Source organism: Anabrus simplex, chromosome 1 (assembly GCF_040414725.1).
Source record: "Anabrus simplex isolate iqAnaSimp1 chromosome 1, ASM4041472v1, whole genome shotgun sequence".
Lineage (NCBI taxonomy): Eukaryota > Metazoa > Arthropoda > Insecta > Orthoptera > Tettigoniidae > Anabrus > Anabrus simplex.
In genome coordinates, this window is record NC_090265.1 from 413,734,019 (window position 1) to 413,759,148 (window position 25,130).

The 25,130-nt window shown below is 38.6% G+C and overlaps 1 protein-coding gene across 4 annotated transcripts in view; it reads left to right on the forward strand.

Annotated features, from left to right (window-relative positions):
* Positions 1 to 25,130, forward strand: part of Pdxk (pyridoxal kinase) — a 177,318-nt gene that overhangs the window by 3,985 nt on the left and 148,203 nt on the right. For all 4 annotated transcript variants that reach the window (XM_067135089.2, XM_067135086.2, XM_067135087.2 and 1 more), the window contains exons 2-3: positions 6,684 to 6,783; positions 18,631 to 18,774. In XM_067135089.2, coding sequence (XP_066991190.2) covers positions 6,684 to 6,783; positions 18,631 to 18,774 — 244 coding nt within the window. The remainder of the gene's footprint in view (positions 1 to 6,683; positions 6,784 to 18,630; positions 18,775 to 25,130) is intronic.

Consider the following 25,130-nt stretch of genomic DNA (forward strand, 5'->3'; position numbering starts at 1 on the left):
AGGAGATGGCAAGCGCTTGTACACCACACCCGGGAAACTGGAGTTGGGAAATGATGATGATGAGATAGGAACAGGAAAAGAACAAATAATAAGACGATCAAAATGGTAGGTCAGTGTAGGAAGAGGGAGCGATAGGAAGAGGACACAAGGACAAGGATAATCTCCACATCTTCATACATTGCCGTCTTCTGATATATAGGCTCTCTCCTCATCAGTCCCAGTTCTTCCCCACGAACCTACTACGTTGGCGTAGCAGGGGGAGAGGTGATACTCCCACGTGGCGCGTCCCAGGTGGCGGACAGGGGGGTCCTAACTGGCTTGCCGGCGGACTTGAGGGACATAAAATACCTCTCGCGGACCAAACACACTACCCCCTGTGGGTGGGGGACGCAGACGAATACACCCACGGTATCCCCTGCCTGCCGTAAGAGGCAACTAAAAGGGGCGACCAAGGGATGATCAAATTAGAACCATGAGACTACTTGTGCTTTCTTCCACCACGCGGGGAAAACCAGAGTCGCTTTTACTTGTGCGTAGTACCACTATGTTAGGTACCATATAGGTTTTGTGATTAGTAGTAATAGAGTACGTTGGCGGCTTCTACAGTACCTGTGATTCGTACCCCTATATGAGCAACACCATGGGATGAACGACACCATGGTTCTGCCTTGCCTGTGCTTAGTACCCACTATGTGAGGAACACCCCGGGATAGCGCGGGTCCCTGTGGTTAGTCCAATTTTGTGAGGAACATCATAGGTTTGCGTTGCATGTATAGGTTTGCGTTGCCTGTAAATAACACCGCAGTGTGCGAAACACCATAGGTCTGTATTCCCTGTACAAATTTCATTACCTATGTTTAGTACCATACTGTGTGGAATGCCGCAAGTCTAAGCTAATTTTGATTAGTACTGCAACATGACAAATGCCATGGTTCTACTTTCCTAACTATAAGTACCATTATGAGAGGCAGATGACTTGGATTTTGGACCATTTTGGACTAACAGCATTGTCGATTTAGTATTATGCTGTAGACGCAGTCCCTTGGTCAGTAATACTATTGTTTCACGTCAGTTTTTGTGAATGCGAGACTGCATGTCGGATCCACTGATTGTTTTAAATTCATCTCCATCCATGCATTCTTCGCCCTCACGTTTTGAATTCTGGTCAGTGGAGGCTTTTGGACTTTTAATTTGTCATTTCATTTTGTACCATTAGGGGCCGATGACCTCAGTGTTAGGCCCCTTTAAACAACAAGCATCATCATCAGCAGCAGTTCTTCTACATCCATCTCCTCTCAGCCCTCAACAATCTTGTTTCTCATTTTGTCAGGAGTGCGGGCTTGAACACTCATCAAGGAGCCGCCTTGACAGATCTTTAGTCTTGATGTGGGAAGTGTAGGTTAAGATGAAACTCACAATAATATGTATAATTTCAGTACAGGCCTATAACAAACATAATAATTTCAAAGTATTCTGGCACTGATGCATGAATAACAAGTTTTTAAGCTTATTTCTGAGTATTGAATAGTAGATCTTTCATAATTATATGATGGCAGTTTATAAAACTGAACTGTGAGGTGGCTTTTGTAACCTATAAGAAGCTTCATTGGCTTGCTTAACAGACCTTGTATTATATTTGTGATATTTGTGAGCACCACATCTGAGTTTGATTTTATCGGTTTCTACATATACCTTATACAATGCATTATAAATAGCTGTGCATAACAGTCATGACAGAGAGTTTAATAAAATAAAATAAAAAGGCCCGCAGTTGGATGTCATAGAGGATTTTGGTATATCCTTTTCTGGAGAAGTAAGTCACAATTTTACACAAAAAAAAAAAAAAAGAAGAAGAAGCTAACTACAACAAAGTAGTGTAGTTTAGTCAGTTTTGACAGTTGCAATTATTCAAGTATGGAGAAGGTTCGGTAAGGGTGTAAAGGTAAAGGGTATAAGCCACTAGTAAAACCCCAATTAGAGTATGGTTCCATCTTATAGGTCCCTAACCAGAACTGGAAAAGATCTGAAGGAAAGCAGCATGATTATTTGTTGTGGGTGATTTCCAACAAAAGAGTAGTGTTATGAAAATGTTGCAAACTTTGGGCTGGGTCTTGGTAGTAAGGAGACGAGTTGCTCGACTAAGCAGTATGATACTTTGGGCTGGGTTTTGGTAGTAAGAAGACGAGCTGCTCGACTAAGCGGTATGATACCAACATCATAATAAGCAGTACCGGTATGTTCCGAGGTGTTAGTGGAAAGTTGACATGGAGTGACATTAGTACTTAATCACTGAAAGGTACGTTCTGGCTGGGCAACGGGGAATGTCCACACTTGTGTTGAACACTTGATTTTAGCCGCATCTCTACACTATCCATATTGGCAGCAAACTGCAACTTCACTACAAGGTCACAATTCAGGAGAGCATTGGAACATTTGGATGTTCCCTTAGCCCTATATATATTTTACTTAATGTTCCTCCCAGTGATTGTGATGTTTTAACACAATATTGTTAATAACACAAGCCATATCAAGAATGCGAGAGGTATAACCTCAAAAGCAACAGATAATAATTTTGTGTAGCTATTTCCAGCTGGGTGCAGCCCGTGTAAGGCAGACCCGCCGATGAGGTTGGGCGGCATCTGCCATGTGTAGGTAACTCCGCGTTATTGTGATGGAGGATAGTGTTATGTGTGGTGAGCTGCAGGGATGTTGGGGACAGCACATACACCCAGCTCCCAAGCCATTGGAATTAACCAATGAAGGTTAAAATCCGCGACTCGGCCGAGAATCAAACCCAGTACCCTCTTAACCGAAGGCCAGTATGCTGACCATTCAGCCAACGAGTCGGACAAGAGCAACAGATTCAGTATATGGACTTGCATATCATTACAGTGGTTGTTTCTAATGGTATAACCGATTAAGTTTTTAGTTAGGACTAACATTTACAAGACTGAAAAAATAATTTTGTAACACATTTATTCAAGAAATGGACAATATTTAATTGAATACATCTTTTCATGTACCATAGTCACTGTCTGTCGTTCATAGAAAATTTTAATTTTTTGTATCACAGTCACCATAATGTTTGCAATAAATTCAAGATGTTTTAATTTAAAGTTATTTTGCTGAAGATAGCCCAAACAAAGGGACAAAACATGTATAGACTCTAAACAAAACATATTGTAATGAGCAGGAGAAAATATGGAATCAGACAAATTTCTATATATAGAAACTCTCATCACAGGGTTGAAAATTCTCGAGATCATAGATTGGAAGCTGTGAGCCATCATAGAACCTTAGTTGGATGAACATCAGTATGGCTTTAGAGGTAACAAGTCAACTGTAGATATTATCTTCAGTGTCAGAATGCTGGCAGCAAAGCATTGGGATAAAGGCAACATTTTTTGTGTTATTTTTGTGTATTGAAAAGGTATATGACAGTGTCATAAAAGACAAGGTCTGGGAGTACCTGTGAAAGAAGAAAAGGAACTAGAAGGACTTGCAAGGAAAGAAAGAGGTCAAGACAAATAAAATCTGAATTCATAAGTGATGAGCCAAGGATCAAAGACCTTGAATAAGTATACTGGGACTAAAAGAAACTGAAAGTCAAAAGGATAGTTCAAAAAGAGAAGACAAAGAGTTGGGAGGTTTTTGCACAGAAACTGGACAAGATAGCTAAGGCAATGTGAGGTCCTGATGTTGTACAAGGACTGTACCAGCTGCATGTGAGTTAGAGAGGGGCACTCATCTTAGTTTACAACCAAGAGTGGAGTCAACAAGAGCATTAAGTAAAAAAAAAAAAGATACAGGCAAGACTCGACACAGAAGGCCATTTTCCTGGAGTTAAAGATCAAAGAAAGCAAAATTAGTAGTGTTTAACAGCTACTTCATACCAGTCTTGATCTATGGTATTGAAACATGCACTTTCACATAGAGATTTTTGTGAAGGCTACAGGGATCACAGATGAAGTTTCTGGGATCCACTATCCAGAAGACCAGGATAGACAAGTTAAGAAATGAGGAGGTGAGGCAGGAACCTGGAATTAAGACACCTCTACCAAACAAAGTTAGCACATCCAGACTATCGTGATTCAGATATGTGATGAGGGCAAAGCCTATGAGTACAACACTTGGAAGGAGGGTAGAAGGCAAAAGCCTGATTAAAAGACCTAGGGCGTTCTGGATGGGTATGATGAGGACTGACATTGCAGCCAGGGGAAGGGCAGTGGATGATATTCTGAAAAGCAAGACATTTATGATCAACAGTGCCCGGAAAACTGGAACTGTATAAACCAATAATGGGAGATGAAGGGCATACCCGTGTTCCTTCAATGAAAGGCTAAGAGATTCACACTATTTCATTTTTAAGTGAGAGCGATCTCAGGTGTGGGCATTAGATAACCCTACCTTAGGTACTGGTGGGCAAACCATTCTTTAGCATTGCTCCACACAGGACTCTTCTTCCTTGCTAACAAATGAAGTCAGCCAGGCTGAGTGGCTCAGACGGATGAGGCACGGACCTTCTGACTCCAACTTGGCTGGTTCGATTCTGGTTCAGTCCAGTGGTATTTGAAGGTGCTGAAATACGTCAGCCTCATGTCGGTAGATTTACTGACATGTAAAAGAATTCCTGCGGGACTAAATTCTGGTACCTCGGTGTCTCCGAAAACCGTAAAAGTAGTTAGTCTATACTAATATAAAGAGGAAAAATTTGTATATTTGTTTGTAACGGATAGATTCAAAAACTACTGAACCGATTTTAAAAATTACTTCACCTATAGAATGCTTTGTTGCCAGTGAGTAACATGGGCTGTATTTTATTTTCAAAACAATTTTTGGGGGGGGGAAGGGGGCGACAGGGGAGTTATAAAAATAATAGGCTAATATAGGCAAAATCAAATTTGTCGTACAAGGACGAGATAAAGCTCATTTTAAGCCCCTTGACGCAAAGAACAAAACTCGGTAAGCCCGATGGGCCCGAAAACCATGTTTTAAGGCTCTAAAATCAACCGTTATCGAGATACTGGCACGACACTACCCCTGCTCTAGGAATCAGATAAGGAAATGAACTGCTGTAACCATGGCAATGTCGGCTCCAGTATTCTTACAGCAGCGAGATTATAATATATCACAAAAACCTAACATGTTACAGACATAAAAATTGGTATTTGGAATCTCCCTTAAAAATAAAAGAACACAAATTGTTTCCCCAAAATCCACTTATGGGGTGAGGGTGGGTGGGTGGGTGGGGGGGAGTTGAAAAGAAGTGAGGAAGGATTTGAATTATTTACACGTGGATACATATATCTCAGAGACTGAAGATGTTACAGACGTTAATAGATGAACACTTTTTTGGTAAATCCACTTAAGGGGGTGAATAATAAAAAAAAGCGGGTGAATTTTAAAAATGAGTATCTTCTTCTTCTACCGCTTTACCCACACTTGTGGGGTCGCGGGTGCTAACTGTGTAGCAAATGTGGATTTGACCCTGTTTTATGGCTGGATGCCCTTCCTGACGCCAAGCCTTTGTGTAGGGATGTAATTAGTGCGTGTTCTTATTGTGGTTGGTAAAGTGGTGTGTTGAGTGAATATGAATAGGAGTGTGTTGGGACAAACACAAACAACCTGTCCCAGAGCCAGAAGAATTAATCACAAGCGATTTAATTTCCCGACTCAGCCCAGAATTGAACCCGGAACACTGTGAACCGAAGGCCTCAACGCTGACCACTCAGCCAAGGAGTGGGACAGTTTTTAAAATGAGTATATCTACAGTATATTTCATAAAGTTACCATGTTACGGACGTGAAAATTGGTATTCATAATCTCCTTTAAAAATAAAGAAATACGTACTTTTTGTTTCTGGAAAATCAACTTAAACTGGAGATCGAAAATAAGTGAAGAAGAGGTTGAATTCTCTGTATGAGGATACTTATATCTCAAAAACTAAGATGTTACAGACGTGAAAATTGGTATTTGGAATCTCCTTTAGAAATAAAGAAACCCTTTCTTTTTTCGACTTCAAAGAGGACTGTTTCTCACATGTAGAGTTCCATGTCGTATGTTCCAGATTTAGCTCTGCCAGTAGCTTGGTCGTCTGTGCCCCAAAAGGCAATGCTACAAACGTGGTTTGCAAAGTGGTCGTGGGCTAAATGAAATGCAATTTGTCGGAGAGTTTTTATACTTTAGGGATTTTCAGATAATTTCTTAATGCAGTACCAAGGAACAATTATTTTTTATCAACTTACGAAAACCTCGCGAGCGAAGCCGTGGGTAACAGATAGTGGGACATAAAGCAAATGACATTATTATTATTATTATTATTATTATTATTATTATTATTATTACAAATGAAGACATCTATTATACATTACTTTTTAATGTATTATTTTGGAGAGAGAGAATCTGTGTGTTTTGTTTCTTCCCTGTCCTTGGCTTGGTAAGTTGCTGGTGCTCTTCTTCTCTAATTCTGTATTTCTTCTTGATCCTGCATTGTCTCTGTCTTATAAATTATTTTGCTCATTGCATACCTACTTTGCATATTCAAGAATGTGTATGTCTTTGTAGATATATTTTAAATACCTTCCCAGAGAATATTATTACAAAGCTATTTAAAAATAAAATATTTTATTTTTATAATTATGGACTAAGTCTTTGTTTACGAGTATTATCAAATTGTATTACAGGTGTTGGGGTTTGAAGTTGATACTATTAATTCTGTTCAGTTCTCCAACCATACTGGTTATGGATTTTGGAAAGGACAAGTCCTGAATGATCAAGAGCTGGGTAAGGATCAGAAATTTTATATAGTTACACTTGACATTAAATGGTAGACTGTGATTAGAGTTTGCAGACTAATATCTGGGAGATTTAAAAGTGATGCAGTGAGTATCATTTTCATTACTTTCTAAAGTGATGACAGCTGGGAAGGAACCGAAGAGGATTGAAAGTCAGATAGGCTATACGAAATTGGTGAAACTGGAATAGGATGATCATTTCAAGTACTTAAGAAGTGCAGTTTCTGTGGCTGGTAGTACAGTGTAGTAAGTGGAATCAAATCAAAGTTTAGAAAAGCTAATGGCTGTGAGCTTGTAGGTGTTGATGCAGCAGATGTGAGGCATTTAAATGTGTGATGGTGTTTTGCTTGGAGAGAGGAAACAATACATTTACGGACATGGGTTCTGAAGTTTAAATTATCATTGTTTGCTTGTTTGTTTAATAAGAAGAGAACTATTGGACAAAATTTACTTTAAATTATTCTGTTTTTAGAGTTTTGTTGCTGTACAGCAGGGCCTTTCATACGCCCAAAATCTCACGCATGCGAATTGAGGAGCAGAGTTCCTGTGTACAGTGCATCGGTCCCATTCGGTTCGGACCAACGCTTCGTCTCTGGGCTACTCGGCTCAACTCAGCTGGGATTTGGAACACTTACGGAGCAAGTGAGGAAGAGGGAGACAGGCGGAGCGAGCGAGACAGGCGTGGGGAAAGAGGGAGACAGCGCTATTGCTTCAAATCGAGGAGTGGGGGTCTGCACTCTGTTCAACCAAGCAAAGTCGTCTTTTACACCGTGCACAGTGCATGCATTCTGAGAGGCCCTGCTGTACAGGAATGAAATCTGGATGGAGAGCTCTTTCTGTTATCCTCACTCTCTCCTTGTAGTGTCTGATCTCTGAATAGTCTGCATAGTCTGAATAGTTTGCGTATCTGTGTAAGGCATACCTGTTTTATGTGGGTTGGGTTGTAAGTGCCACTTTCTGCTAAGTTATAATCCAGAACTTGAAGTTCTCAAGTGAAAATTTCCTTTGCTTCCTTGAAATTAGCTTGCTGGACTAGAAAGTTGCACATATCAACTTATGGTTCACTGCTGTTTGAGGCAAATTGTGAATGCATAGAGGAGAGTGGAGAAGGCTGATCAACAGTTCCTGGGAAACTGGAACTGTAAACCAGTGATGAGATAGGGGCATACCTGTGTTCCTTCATTGAAAGGCTCGCTCAGAGATTGGATAAGAGAACTGTTCAGAGTAAACTTTGAACTGTCTGTTACTGAGCATGTTGTCTATTAAGGTAATAATCTCTATACAGGAAATAGCCTTGAACAGTTGAACCCCTCCCTTCCTCCATACTGGACAAAATTTACTTTAAATTATTCTGTTTTTAGAGTTATTTTGCAGTACAGGAATGAAATCTGGTGGAGAGCTCTTCCTTCCTTCCTTCCTTCCTTAGTGAGTTTGTAATTGTTACCGTGGTTGGTGGATCAGCAGAGGTGAAAGAAGGTGCCGGGGTGAATGGGTCTAACTACCAAATCAAAGTTAATTTTAAAACTGTAACAAGGTTATATTTTCTTTCCTTTTTTAGAATTTCAAACTTAATAATCTTTCACTAGTTTTACAATTTTGAGCTCTTAGCTCAATTTTACCAAAGCAAAAAATTTTAATGCAAGGGCAGAAATCCCCTAATGCCTGGAGCACATGCTCCCAAGATGTCAATGTCAAGCCTCCCAGAGGCACCTTTACAAGACTTGAAAAGAGCTGACACGCTCTCAGTTTTTCAAGCCTCTTAAAGGCAATACCAGACTTTACAATTAATTGCCATCAAGGCACAACTTACAAAAATGACACGGGAGTATCTTGTACCCAACATACTGGGCCTTAGCGGAAAAAGAACAGGTTAAGTAAATGGCCAGAAATACCAAAATGAATGGAGGCGTGTACTTGCACTCCTAAATACTCATTCTAAAACCTAAAAGGCACTAGGCCGATGAAACAGGGGCTATTCCCAAACTATGGAGGTGACTCGTATAAGAATAATTTAAGACATTACAGAAAGGAAGAAAACCAGTTACAAAACGTAGTCATCTTTAACCAATATGAAGGGGAGCTCGAAAGGGTACAGCACTCTCTATCCCCGATTTACAGTTAAAGATTTTATGAAGTTTCACATAAGCCAGCAAAATTTACATACTTAGAAAAGTGGGTTACATGGAAAAGTTTCGGACCTATCCCTCGGGTTAAACTGCGGAGGTAGCAAAAGGTGAAGATGTTAAGTGGCCATACCTTGTCGAAGTACTGCTGCCTGATGAAAGAGGCACCTCCCGCCTCCTGCTTCACATACACACACACAGTTAGATGTTGATCAAGTGGCCAAGAGACGTGAAAATGCGCTGTTTGTAAACCCTCGGGGAAGATTCGAGACCTTTCCTGAATAATCAAGACACACCCACGGCGTTTTATTGGTTAACATCAAAAGTTACACTCAAAATCGAAGAAGAAATACGTGATAGGCTGAAAATTAATTACAGAAATTAGGGATTGGCTGAATTCAAAACTGGCGGAAAGAAAAGATAAATATTGCCAACCCAAAGATGAATGAACAAAACTTAGTAAAGAAAAAGCTTATGAATACAAAATTTCTTCGCACCAGGGTGCATGATCATAATTTGTGTAGTGACATCTATGAGGGAATGTCTACACTTTTTGATCAATGGAAAACAAAACAAGTTGAAATTCACACAGTACTGGCAACTTCATAATCACAGAATGAAGGTAGTGGTGACATCTTCTGAGGAAAAGTTTAAGTAGGTCTAGTTCCAAGTTCAGTGTTTCTCCTGTAGAGGAGTTCTAATTGGCGCAAGATTTAAATGTGCGGCGTATAGGTGTACCTCCCGTACAGTAACCATTGATGAAGAGCTCCAAGCTTTTAGAGGACGATGCAGCTTTGTTCAGTTTATTTCAAACAAGCCAGACAAATACGGAATAAAGCTGTTTTTGCTTACAGATTCCAAAACCTTCTACACTGGAAATTTAGAAGTGTACTGTGCCAAACAGGAGCAAGGACCTTATGATATTTCAAACTCACCTTCGGATATTGTTGGTAGGTTAGTTTCTCACACTGAAGGCACCAAAAGGAACATCACCATGGATAACTGGTACAGTAGGTATCCCCTGGCAATGTCTCTATTGAAGAAGGAAGTTACATGTATTGGAACACTGAGGAAAGACAAACAGGAAATTCCTGTTGAATTTTTGCCTCAAAAAGATTGACCCGTGAAATCTTCTTTGTTGGGATACCAGAAGGACGTAACTTTGGTGTCATTTGTACCGAAGAAGAATAAGACCATGCTCCCATTATCCAACATGCAGGACAGTGGTGTCATACACGAAGAAACGGAAAAACCGGAAATCATCCTGGATTATAGTTCAACAAAACGGGGTGTTGACAAAGTGGATCAAATGTGCGGCACGTGTATCACCCCACGCATCACAAAAAGATGGCCACTGGCAAGATTGTATGCCTTCTTGGACATAAATGCACAAGTGATCTATTTTTCAAATGAAAATAACAGAAGAGACCCGAGGAGAATATTTTTGAAAGAAATGTCATTTTCTCTGATGGACCGACTCTTCCTGCTGATGTTTCCGTTTTCCTCCAACGTTTCAAGAGCCTGGAGAAACAAATGTTTTGGAGCCTTCTCTTAAGAAACGAGGAAGATGTGGATGTGCTAAAATTATAAACACTACCATAAGATGCACTTCATGTCACAGCTTCGTGTGTAAGCAACATATAAACATCACATACACATGTGAAATTTGCAAGAGTACACTAGCCAGTGATACAGAATAAACAGGACAAAACAATGATGCCAGATTTAAATTTACAAGCTGCAATATGCCATAATAATTATATTTCTGATTGTTAACACGTAAAAATAGACTGAACTGATGTCATATTTGAAGGTACTCATTGTATTAAAATACACTTGTTCATTTTAGTTTAGAAAGTAAACCTAATGTTTAAATAGAGGCTTAGTGAATTTGTATGACAATATTATATTGTAATGTAATTAGGAAGGTAAAATAAAAACTAATATTGTGTAAAATATTTCAATAATTAATTGTTGAACGATAGAGCATAGAATATAGGCTTTAAATTTACTCAACTTTGATGAAAACATTAACATACTTAATGGAGCACTCAGTGCACCACGCGAGCACTCGGGTGATGAAAAAGAACGCGAGCGCTCGAGGGTTAACATAAATCAGCCTTAGCTAAGAGATGAACTGCTGAACTTTTGATAGGAAAGAGATGGGGATCAGCTATTACCGAACAGGAGTCTCCATTGAAGAAACGAGGGACAAAAGGTCATGAAATGTTATTGGAATCAGATTGTTCTCATCAGAAAAGTGTTATCAATTTCAAGCTATGTAAGTCCTGCACCTATAGCCAACAATCATGACACGACAGAAACTACAATCCCCATAATTTTGACTCAGGAAAAGTTGCATTGTGAAAAACAAAATGCAGGTGAATCATTTTCCGTTCTTTGGAGATGGAGAAGATGAAGAAGAGACAAGCTTCCAGAGTTATCAGTATTTGTATTGAAGCTGCTAAGAAAGAAAAGGAAGGAAAAACATACGGTTTTGGTGACTTTTAGGTAATGAATTAGGAAGAAAACATCACTTGAACTTTGCCTCTATTTTCCCGCCAATTGTAATTTTACATTTAAATCCCATTTTTCTCCCATAATATTCTACCAAATATAACAAAATTTGTGTGGTATATGTATCTCAGCTATTTTAGGAAACCTGCATATGGAATTTTTTATTACAGAATTTTTTCAAGTAGTAGGGATTCTTAAGTCCAAAATTTTAGAACATAAAAATTACAGTAAAATGAAAATGTTAAAGGTCCACCTTTTCAATACCATGAATGTTTATTGATGTGAATATATATCACATAACGTTTAAAGAAGATTGGTACTAGTTTCGACACTCATTGCGTGTCATCATCAGCCAACAAATCAATTGAGCAAAATACACAAAAATTACACAAACTTTAGTATGATATATCTCCTTATATAAATTATGTACAGAAAAATCAATATGTAGTGCTTTTTAAATAAGTATTATCTACCTAATTACAAATTTGCATTAACATGTTAATTAAATTTCATGAAAAAAATGGAATTCAAAATTCAAAAAGAGATTATTTTGGAAAAACTATTAATTGTATATGAAAGAAATGTTTGTAATATCTCTACTTTTATATAGGTGACATTCCCACAAAGTTTTGTGAAAATCCATGCATTAGGCAAAAATATCTGTTTATTTCATCAGTGTTGCCTTAAGCGACTGCAGCTATCGACCTTGGTTCAGACATTACAGAACTTCCACACAAAACTAATCATCTGAAAATACTGTTCAAGGATATGCTCATTAGAGATGGTACTGGAGAAAGACTTGAACGTGATGGTAAAATAACTTTAAACAAAGAATAATATGTGTTTGTCACAGAATACTAAGTTAATCAAGAAAGTTTATCCCAAGGTCACTGATCTCTGCAATAAAACACCTTCTTGGCTTAAAGAAAGAACCATCAACCTCACAAACTACCATTACTACTACTACTTTCATCACCCTTCTCTAAGGGGCTCCATTTTCTGATCCATTGTTTTGTTTTTTTTAAAACAATTTCCTTTACGTTGCACCGACACAGATAGGTCTTAAGGTGATGATGGGATAGGAAAGGCCTAGGAGTGGGAAGAAAGCGACCATGACCTTAATTAAGCTACAGACCCAGCATTTGCCTGGTGTGAAAATGGGAAACCACAGAAAACCATCTTCAGGGCTGCCAACAGTGGGGTTCGAACCCACTATCCCCCAGATGCAAGCCCACAGCTGCACGCCCCTAACCGCACAACCAATTTGCCTGGTCCTGATACACTCTGATCAAGTTCACCCGTCCTTTTGAAACCCATATTGCTCTTCTTCTAAATTTCTTTCCACCCTTCCTCTCATCCTTCTTTCTATTATTCTCTCCAATATTTTGGATATTTGTGACAACAGTGTAGTTCCTCGATAATTGTCACATACCTGTGACATATCAGGTTTAATTCTTCAGTTTGGTGGTGAAAATTATGATAGTAATGATTGGTGTTTATTTATTGATGCGTCGAGGAGAAGCCTGAAAGCAGTGTTACTACGTAATAGAAGCAAATTTCCTTCGGTTCTAATTGGGTATTCTGTTTTTTCTCAAAGATGCTTACAAAATGTTTCAATTGATTCTAGGAAAACGGAACTACTAGGAACATCAGTGGCTATTGTGTGGAGACCTAAACATAACCGCTATCTTGCTAGGCCAACAAGCAGGTTACACAAAATTTACTTACTTTTTATGTCATTGTGATAATATATGTAGAGATAAACATTGGACATTGAGAGAGTAGCCTAAGCTACTAAGAGGGAAAGTTCAACTCCTGGAGAGGAAAATGTATTTCGTTCTAGTCAGGTTGACCCTAAAAAAATACTACTTTTGGGATCATTAAGCAGTTTGTGAAAACACTGGACAAAAGTGGTATGTGCTTTGATTATTTAAACCAAAGGTTTCCACTCTTGTCAGAAGTTAAGATAAAAGAGACTCCTTATGAAGGACACTGCATTTTTGGGCACTATGAATTATACTGAACATCAGCCATGGTGTACTTTCAGAGAAGTAAATGATAAATTTTTGGGAAACATAAAAGACGTGAACTATAAGACAATTGAGAAAAATATGTTGGAAAGATTTCAGAAGCTCTCAGCTGCAACATTTCGTGAACAACCATCTGACTATGTGGGAGCCCTAAGTGATGAGCAGGGTGAAAGATTCCACCAATAAATAAAGGAAATGGAAAGGGACCTTGGAACATAGTGTTGGCTAACTATGGCTGGTGCTTGAAGAGGGAAACTACGCAACACAGCTATAAACGTCAGTCAACACAACCCTCCTTCCAGGCAGAGTAAATGATTTTTTTCAAGTGGTACTTTGTAAAGGTATGTAGGTAATCTGTTTTATATTGTACAAGGTTTTTATTCTATTTTACAGTGCCCTTTATTAGGTAAAAACTAACTTTTATGACATTAGTTTTGTATACTGTAAGAAAACTGGCACTGAATTCGGTGTGTTAAAATTATTTACAATCACCTGTAACATGTCAGACCTCAGAAAAAAAATAATTTTGCTGGCAAGTTATTTAAGGTCACCTATTTTTTTTTTTTTTTCAGGTCTTTAAGGGGTGTCAGAATTTAGTGAAATGTGATCAAAGTCATGGTATTAAAGGAAATGATGGGGCTACTGTGAAAAATCCTTACGTGATACAGAAAAATGGAAAGCAGATTTGATTTCAGCACACCTAAGTTAAGTAGGCCCTAACTGTGGCAAGGGTTTTAGTTCCACCTAATTAATACCAAATTGTTATATAAACTACTGTATTATATACATGTATGTACAAATGGGACTAGTTTCGACCCGACAGTTGGGTGATCATCAGCTGTTAAACTTTTGATTCTAGGTTAACTAGGTTCACCCAACTGTTGGGTCGAAACGGGTCCCATTTATACATACATGTATATAATATGCCTACAGTAGTTTGTATAACAATTTGGTATTGATTAGGTGGAACTAAAAACCCTTGCCATAGTCATCTAACATCAATACGGAACATAAATCTTTTACTGCAGCAAAAAATATTATTTTGCAGGCTAGTGTTTTCTGCATGGCAACAGCCTCTTTTCATTTTTAATCACTCCTTCACATAATATTCAGCTTTAAAACCACTAAGTGAATGTCCAGTTAATGAGAAGGGAGAGTAGACAGTCAGGTTGTGGATCAAATGACTTTCAGTTGTCAACCGATCCTTGGCGGCTACGATGTCGTCAAGCTGCAGAGTTCCAGACATACGCATGGTAGTGTGTTTATCACAGTTTAACGGTTTGAAACAGATTCGCCATGAGCTTGAAATGTGTTTTCTTTATTTTTCCTCTGACTACTAAACATTCATCGATATAAAAGAAATTTTGGTATAGGCTTTGAAACCATCAAATTATGTTAAAAGGTTCTGTGACTCAATTGCGGGAGCAAGTCAGTCGAGAGCTGGACTCCGTAGTCAGAGAACACGGGCGATACAAGTGGGCCACGTAACGTACGTTAGTTTTCGTTTTTCATAACTTACCTTAAATGTTTTCCTGTTAGTCACCATTTTTCATCCCTTAATTTGATTTTTATTATCCATTTTACAGACTAGAAATCAGGCGGTTCAACTTCAGTAACAGCTTACGTATATCAACCCATGTCTGAACCTAACAACTAAGCCAACAGTTTACAGATACTATTGTCGCTGTTGTATGTCCTCCGCTCTCTTCGCTCAGCGCCAGCCAGCCGCACGCACGCAAGCGTGGATCATTCAAGACTCGACGCGCAGTCTTCAGTGCGCGTGTCTGTTACGTCGTGTGCAGTATATAAGGAGCTCCCTGTCTGTCACTTATGAGGATTCTCCCCAGTGTCCTGCTCCAGAATACACTGAACGTCGAACACGGAGGCTACTCCTCTTAAAAATGTGTCTCGACCAGGTGGACGGAATTCTGGTAGTATGAGGTTTCACCTCAGGTCACTGCTCCACTTTCCAGTTCCTTCATCCATGTCGAGCCCCGATGTTGTATGCCACACATCCCAAGCTCACTCAAGCTCCGACACACACATTAGATTCTTTAATTGTGAACATAGCTTTCATTTAGTACAAGCTTATGAACTCAGCCACTTCAAGTTAGAAGGAACTCTCTTAGCTAATCTATGCTAGTGCAAATGATAGTTTTCAACTATCACGAACTATATCTTTCCCAAGAACTATCTTTTCAAGATAGCAGTGAGTGTAAATACATTCAGCGTGTACATAGTGTATAGAAACAGAAACTCTCTCAAGATTTATCATCTACTTTGCTTCAAGCCAATTTTATGTTTTATTCTTGTACATACTGTAATTCTGTGTGAAGCAAATAAATAAGTTGTGTTCTTGTAAACCTTATCTTGTTTACAACAGTCGCGGCCACCAAATTAGGCGGGTCAGAGGAATTACGCTGTTGCCAAGGTTATGTAGCAACTGGCGAAGAAATGTCTAACTGAACACATCATTTTGGAGCGCGAGGCAAGTTGTTCTCTCTCAAGCTCCTGATGTTACTTCATATAATGTTTCAAAACAAATTATACTATAAGCTTCAGAAAAGACTGCTGATTTCAATGGTATAACTATGTTCCATATAAACCACTTCAAATAACTATTAAAAATAAAATCTTGAACGAGTAAATTTAAATCCGTAGAATCGTGTATTGAAAATTTCAGTAAGCGGCCAAGTTTTTATTTCATCAGCCAATAAAATTTTGTCTGCGGGAAAAATGTGAAAAAACTGCCTGACTTATATTTTTTATCTGAAACATATTTCCGTGAGTTTTGTAGTTTTCCTGGAAAATGGCCTGGAAAGCGATCATGTAAATGTCGCTGGCTGAGGCATTTCGGGGCGCGCGCACCAGCGCAGGCTGCAGGACGCCGTAAATACTTTCGGATTACATATTAATCCGTATCAGTTTTATTACATTATAACTTTAAATATTTGAATACTGTGTATTGTACTGAGTAATATGGAAAAAGAACTGCTTTAAAGAATAGGTTAACATAAATTTACAGTGAATTAAGAATCGGTTTCTAGCTTCAAGGCAGTCTAAGATTTCTTAGTCACTGTCATCACATCTCACTATATGTTGAGTCGTCATTTACACTGATGATGAATGGGTCCATCTTTCGTCCCTTACTATTTCCTTGGCCCAATCGTCTGTTTGAAGATTTGAAGCACTTTTCCCAATCTGCAGCAGTCACACGGTCGATGGCTTCTGACGTGAATTTTTCTACGTCCTTTGTTTTGAATGTCTTGGTCCTCTCTGCCACTTCTCTCTTGACTTGAGCCCAAATCAATTCACATTCACTATCCATTTTAACTGCACTTACGATGCGAGCTCAGCAGCCGCATGACTCGGGTAAGGTGGCCTGGAGCGGATGGGCTTCAGCTAGACAGCACTGCACGATCAGCGTTGCCAATCCGTGCTCGGAGGTAAGCGACTCTCGACCATCTGTCGCTTTGCCGTTCCCATATCTGACGACAGCGCAGTTTTCCTCGCCCACCTAATTTGGTGGCCGCGACAATAGTTGAACTACACCAAGGGACAAAAAAACCATTGAAACAAAAAGGCCTCCAGCTCAAGACTGTTTTAACAATCACAATCTCACAGTTCTTAATTTTCATCATGCTTTTTAAGAAAACACTTTTTTAACTAACATTTCATTTTGTGTGTCTGATGTTTTTTAATTCATTATATATATCTTACTGAGGATTACCCTATGCCAGGTTGAAACATTTCTTATGTAACGTTTCATCTTAACTGGATGTAAAAATAGTATTGACTAGGAGGATATCAACATAATTTTGTACTATTTTGTAAGAAGTTCAACCGTCGATACGGATCTAACATGAGATTCAGAGTCTGGGATGATATTATCACTACCAAAAGGTAGCAGGATGGTTTGAATGTATTTTATGAGGTAACAGGACACCATCCTGCCTCACTTCAAGCACTGGGTATAGCACCAAATAAGAGTCTTCTGGTTTTTTTAAAAGTTCATATTTAGGACTGAAGTGGCTAGGTTAGATCAGAGCATTAAAGCACTATCCAATATGATGGTACCTTTCTCAAATTCGTGGGCTACTATGCTTGATAGCTGCAGTTGCTTAAGTGCGGCCATTATCCAGTATTCGGGAGATAGTAGGTTCGAACCCCACTGTCGGCAGCCCTGAATATGGTTTTCGATGGTTTCCCATTTTCACACCAGGTAAATTCTTGGACTGTACCTTAATTAAGGCCACGGCCGCTTCATTGCCACTGCTAGCCCTTTCCTCTCCCATTGTTGCCTATCTGTGTTGATGTGACGTAAAGTAACTTATTAAAAAAAATGGACTTCTTATTCAAACCAGACTATGAGAGACTGAATTCACACATGGTAAAAACTTGGGGCTTATGTCATAAAGAAAACAGAAATTTAATTACTGGTCATATTTATTAAGCTTATGACATTGGTGTGATTTTGTATGTGTGCTTGAAAGATTGTCTTATTTTAGTACAGTATGCTATTAATTTAAAATGATATGAAATATAAGTGTGTTGAAATACTGTAATTTAGAATGGGGAACTGTTTACTCTCCAAAAATGCTCATTCTATTTGCAGATTGTATATTGCCTATATTAATTTAGCCCATCAAAATACAGTAATATATAAAATACAGCACTTAACATTGTACTAAACATTACCATTTACAGAGCTGTTTGCAAACCAGTCCATATCATCTTCTTTGGTTCTTGTTTCTAGTTCTCTCCCTATCATTTTCTTTGGTTCTTGTTTCTAGTTCTCTCCCTATCATTTTCTTTGGTTCTTGTTTCTAGATCTCTTCAAATTGGGTTATGAATCAAGGACCTCCATCATTGCCTGTCTCTCCACGATTCTTGTCCTGCTCAGTATTTCCTCTATCCTTCCTCCTGCTGTATACACTCTTCCACTGTGCTCGTCCTCCTCTTTTGAGGCCTTCCTGGTGGTCTCCTTCCTGTTAGTTTCTCTGTGAATACTTTCTTTGAAACTGATCTTCTCTCATTCAGCTTGCTTGTTTCTATCTTATCCACTCGTTATGAATATCAAACACATCCTTTGCATACAAACACTCAAATTGCAAACTGACATATTTTATTATTGTATTATTTTATATTTTATTGTTGAATTGACAGGAGACTTAGCTGAAGGATTACATAGGAATAAACTGGATAATTACACACATTTATTGACTGGATATGTGGGCTCACCATTGTTCTTGGAGCGGATTTCAACCTTAATCAAGGAATTGCGAGAGATAAATCCCAATTTAACATATGGTAAGTTTATTTCAAACATTTTCAAATTGTGAAGTTCCTGGATGTTTGTTAGCAATTTTTAATACCGGTTTTTTATGTATTCAGATTACACGTTCTTTTTTCTGTATTCCTGCTTATAAGTTATTAAAACCTGTGTCGTGGATGATTTTCTGTCTTGTCTTTTAGATCATAGATAGTAACAAGAGTAGTAAGAATAGACTCGATGTTAATGTTCATTAGAGAGATAATCCACCTGATAGCCGCCTTTATTAGGGAATCAAAAGATCAGCCTCCTGATGAGTTCATATGTACAGTATTTATTTTATATGTTGTTTGGCTTAAGCAGGGCTTGAGTCATAACTCAAAATTACTATTGCCACCATCAGGCAGATTGTCTCTTTCAGATTTTATTTGAGAAAGAAAATCCAATATATGGTTCTTCAAGTTACGTAGTACAAGTGGTGGCTTACAATCGCCAGTTAATTTTTCAACGCTGAGTTTGCTATGGTCTGGATAATAGTGTCGGGGATTTTGTTTATTCTTAAGAAGTTCAGCGTCTCCTTAGGTATTGTCCCTCTTGCGCCAATCATAAGGCCAATGACTTCCCATTTTGTAATTTCGTACTTCTTTCCGAGATCCTCAAGGCGTGGGTCATATATGGCCTTACTATATACTTTACTTTTGGTGTACTTTGCTTGTTTTCTCAGCTTTTTGTTGCTTTAACCCTCGGGCAGGCATGTATGGGTTTTAAGTGCAACAGTGTCACCATTTTTATAATATCTCTTGTTATAATTGACGGGAAAGTTTTTGTGTCATAGTACGTCAACGTATCCACAAAGACGCACACGAAATGCTGTCAGTTGGAACAGCTATTTACTCACATCTATTTACAAATAAAACGCACATAACCTTAATCACTGCTGTCACAAACAAAACATTCACATCACAAACCGCCATTTTGACAATTACCTGTTACTGCACATGGAGATTGCAACCTTAAAACACAGTCGAAACAGATGACTGCTTAAAAGCATGTAACACACGTGGTTACAAGTATAACCTGTTAACTCATAACTCTACTGAACAATAACTCGTTACCATCAAGACCACCTCCTTATATATGTGCCTGGCCAGGCTTCTAGAAACTACACTTTCTCATAAATTCTAAAGTGTCTAACAACATGATTATAATGTATGCTACAGAATATTCTACCATGATCTAGTGCCATTCTGGAAGTTACAGTGTGTTTCACAATTTTGTAGTGGATTACAAATTATATATATACAGGTAAGAATAAATTATATACAGGTTCTTACATTCATTGAACTGATATAAATATCTATATACAGTGCATGTTTCATGACATAACCTCACAAACAATGCAATTGTATCGTATGTACATGTGATGTAATAATAATACAAATACTAACTGGATGTAACACTTCATAATCATACATTATAAGTAATAATCATAATCATAAAATAATAATAATAATACGAGCTCGATACTTGCATTATTTACCCATGGGTGAGAGAATATTGTCTTCAAGTTATATACATTTACCACAGTTGCGTCAATATCCCCCCTATAACTTGGTCATAGATTGTTTCTTCTTTCTTCCTCGATGTCGCTAGAATGTGCTCTCCTCCTCTTGCCCAGCTTGTGCCATGTCGGGGATCAGGGTTGCCTCGCTGCCAGCCTCTTCCTTGATGATAGTCGATGCGTTCTCTTCACGATGACCAGATGGTGCTGTGTCATTAGTAGCCTCTCCTCCAGGCTTACTCTGTATGCACAGCAGTTGGGTGAATCGCTGCAACTCCGATGCGTGGACCTAGACAGGAGGATTGGTCTTTAGTAAATAGACCCCATGTCCCAGCTGTTCATCCACCTCGATGTCCGACTCGTTGGCTGAATGGTCAGCGTACTGGCCTTCGGTCCAGAGGGTCCCGGGTTCGATTCCCGGTCGGGTCGGGGATTTTAACCTTAATTGGTTAATTCCAGTGGCCCGGGGGCTGGGTGTTTGTGCTGTCCCCAACATCCCTGCAACTCACACACCGCTGGGGAATAGCTGGTGACACGATTGATGCGTCGTCGCAGGGCAAAGTGTGACTGCGGTATCTGATGGTCCCACAGTCGATGTTCTTTGTCTATCGGGTGGACCCGTAGCATCCTTTTCAGCTCCTAGTTTTGTTGATCTGTTGGATTGGCCCTTGGGTTGTAGATTGGGGTGGTCCAGTGCTCCACACCCCATTCTGTCATCATTTGTTGTTACTTCCTCGACGTTAACGGACTCCCGTTGTCTGACAGAATGCACCTTGGATAACCATAGCGGCTGAATATCTCATCTTGTAGCAGGATGGTGATGCGTCCCGCCGTGGCTTCAAGTATTGGAAAGGCCTCAGTCGTTCTTGTGAAGAGGTCGGTGATTACTAGGAGTCCTGTTTTATCACATGGTGTTCTAGAGTATGGACCCATCAAGTCCAGGGCTATGACCTCCCATGGGCATTGTGGCCGTCTTCCTCCTTGTCTGGAATCTGCCTTTCTGTTGCTCTCCTTGGTGCAGGCACAGATGTAGTACCCTTTCACGTAGTCCAGGATGTCTTTCCGCATGTTGACCCAGAAGAATCGTCGGATAGACTGATACGTATCTTCGCCTCCTGGATGTCCGGCTTCAGTGCTGTCATGGAACTTCTCGAGGATGTCCGTCGTGTGCTGTCTGGAGATCACCACTTCTGCAGGCGTATTGGAGAGGTGCGACCTGTATATCAAGAGTCCTCCGTCAACCCGGAAGTTCTCGTAGCACATCTTGAATTCCCTCGAGACAAGTTGACTATTGGTGTTCTGTCTCCTAATCCTCTGCGTCATGGTCCTACAGGGCGTGTCTTGTTCCGGCCACTGTTTGATCACTCCCAGATCAAGTTCCTTCTTGATGGTCATCGATGAAGAGCTGGAACTAATTTCCCTCCAAGTAGCCTCTGAATTTGCCCATGGCCCACACCACAGCTAAGGCTTCCTTCTTGGCAGTGCAGTAGCGTTGTTCGGTGGGAGATAGCTTCCTGCTGGCATACTCGATGATGTCCCTTTCGCCATCACTCCTCTCCTGGAATAACACTGCTCCCAAGCGGGAGTCGCTGGCGTCCGTCGGCATGGGCTAGACCGGGAGCATTGCATATCGCAGCCGTAATGCCTTGGAATGCTGCCTCTTCCTTGCTGGTCCATCGGATCGGCCGGTTGTTATGGAGTAAACTGTATATAGGATAATATCTTTTGTTTATATCCACCTATTCAATACATTACAAGATGTTGGCATTGATGTTAAAACATTTTTTAGATGAGACATGTTTCGCCTCCTACTGTGAGGCATCTTCAGTCATTATCAAAAAAACATAATTTTACCAGGCATCTGGTTAAAGATATTCTAAAATGTGTTTGATGATTATAAGAGAGCTAAGATTTACATTTGTTATAAACATGTTCATGAAGTAACTAAAAATCCAATATAGTGATAAAACATATGTAGTTCTTTGTTGAATAGGACTTCGTTCAATTGTACTATAGTAAAAAAGGTGGCTTGAGGCCTTAGTCATTAATAGATGTCTAATACATAGTGGAAGGCATAAAATATCAGTTCTATGAGAATATACATTACATTCAAATGATACTAAAAACTGGTGGATTCATAGGTAGTACATATAAAATGTTCAATGAAATAACTAAAGATCTAATATAGTGATAAAGACATATGTAGTTCTTTGTTGAATAGAACGTCGTATGATTGTACGGCTTAAAGCTGTAGTCATTAATAGATGTCTAATACGTAGTGGAAGGCATATGAAATCAGTTCACTGAGAATATATAATACAATCAAATGATACATAAAAACTGGTAGATTCATAAGCAGTACATTTAAAAATGAAGGCGTCATGTGACTATAAATGACAGTTGATGGCTTAAAGCCGTAGACAATGTTTGAAGTATAGGTCAAATAACTGCTAATATATGGTAAAAAGATATAAGTCAAAATATAAAGCTTAGTATAAAAATATGAAGGAAAAACATTCCAATTGCTTGACAAAAGTTATTTGACGTTGGCGTGCATTTGTCCGTGATATTTATTGGTCAACAGTTCATAGGTTATTTTAGATTTATTCGGCAAGAATGCATTGACAAGAAGTTCATCAGATGTTTATAGTTGGCGTAATTTGTATTAAGTCATCAAGAAAGTTGCAGAGATGATGATGGGTTGAAATTCTCAACGTTGGTATGGTTTTTTGACGTGAAGGTTGGAGAGCAGTTGTTTTCTTCTTCGATGACAATATATTTTATAGAAAACGTTGATTGTGATAATTTATACATTGAAGAGTATTATGGAAGTTTGATGAGGCTGTTGAATTATTGTTGTTATAGATTGGTTCTGAAATGAAGAAAAAAACTGTAGTTAATTTTGACGAGAATGAAAGAAAACATGGGAAGGTTTTGTTTAAGTGTTGTTAGTGAGAAAATGTTGGTGCTTACCTATGGCGTTGTAGGCCCAATTGACATGCTGTGTGAGGCGCTGATAGGATATTGATGGTCACTAACGGTTTTTACTCCTTGTGTTGTACGTATGTCGTCTGGCCAGAGGGGGATAGGTAGGAGGGGGGGGAGTTGTAGGCTTGTGATTGGTGAACGGGAGGGAATTGTGAATGGTGGGGGAAGCGGAGGGGCGTGAATCATTTATTGGTTTATGATTGGCGTGTGGAGGGGAATTACGTAAGTTGGGAGGGGGAGGGGCGTATGATGTATTTGTTGACGTAGGAGTGTTTGTTGATACTGTTTTGAAAATATTAAAAAACTTTTTGTCCTGAAGGTTTACTTTATTGAATAATGTTACTATTTGGTCATATAAAGGGCTTCTATTGTTTATTGGATCATTTAAATTCTTATTGGCATTGAATTTTTGGTCCAAAAATATGTATAAATTTTCGAATTCGGTCATGAGTCTACCTTTTTTTATTCTTTTTAAAATTTGAAGGTCCTGTTCAATTGTGGTAAAGTTGTGCCCCGTTTCTTTCATGTGATTGCTCATTGCTGAGTGTTTATTATGTTTCTGAGCATTGAAATGTTCTGTGTACCTAGTTATGAAGCTTCTTCCTGTTTGTCCGATGTATGAGCTGAGGCACTCATTACATTTTAATCTATAGATACCGGAGCCTGAGTATTTATTATTTTCTGAATTTATTGTATTATGGTTGAAGAACATTTTTTGGTTTGAATTTTGAGTCTTGAAAGCTATTTTGATCTCCTGATTTTTTAAGGTGTTGGTTACTTGGTGTATGATTGGGTTGGTGTATGTAAAGGTTGCGAACTTTGATTTTTCATTTTTTATTGGGGAGAGGTTTGTGGATAGTTTCAACTTTATTAATTAGTTTGTCTATGATAGAGGGATTATATCCGTTAAAAGTGGCTATTTCTTTTATTGTATTTATTTCTTTTTAAAAATTGGTGGTTGAAAGGGGAATTTTTAGAGCTCTGTACACCATACTATAAAATGAGGACTGTTTGTGTGATTGTGGATGTAGGGAACTTTGTTTAATAGTTATAGGTGTGAATGAGGGTTTTCTGTAAATTTGGAAATCAAACTTATTGGAAGTTCTTGTTATTGTGATGTCAAGAAAATTAATTGATTTGTGGTCCTCGTCCTCTTTAGTGAATTTAATATTGTTATCCAGATTATTTAAATAAGTTAATATGTTTTCACTATTGTTGAGATTTTTGTCAATTATTACTAGCGTGTCATCAACATAGCGTAACCAGAGATTTAATCCATTGATGTTATTTATTATTTTGCTGTTTTCGAGGTTTTCCATATAAATTTCAGCAAGTATTCCGGATAAAGGGTCTCCCATGGCCAGGCCTTCCTGTTTGTATATTTTATTGTTGAAAGTGAAAAGGTTGTTTTGTAAGACGAAGCTTAGTACTTTTAAGAATTCTTCTATTTCTATTTTGCTTAAACTGCTATATTTGGAAAGATTGTTTTTTATTATTTCAATAGTTTTTTTAGCGGGAATGTTTGAATACATGTTAATGACGTCGAAAGAGCACAATGTGTGATTAGGTTTTAAGTTAAATTTTTTGAGAGTTTCACATAGTTCTATTGAATTTTTGGGGTGTTTGTTATGGAATTTGAGATGTTTTTTGAGAAATTTCTGGAGGAATTGTGAGGTTTTATATGTCGGGCTATTTTGGCTGTTTATGATCAGTCGAATGGGAACGTCCTTTTTATGTACCTTCGGAGTGATCTGACGGTGGGTAGTTTGGGGTTCATATTAATGAGACTTCGGTATTCATGTTCATTAAATAAAAATGAAGAGTTTTTTAAAAGTGTTTTTAGAT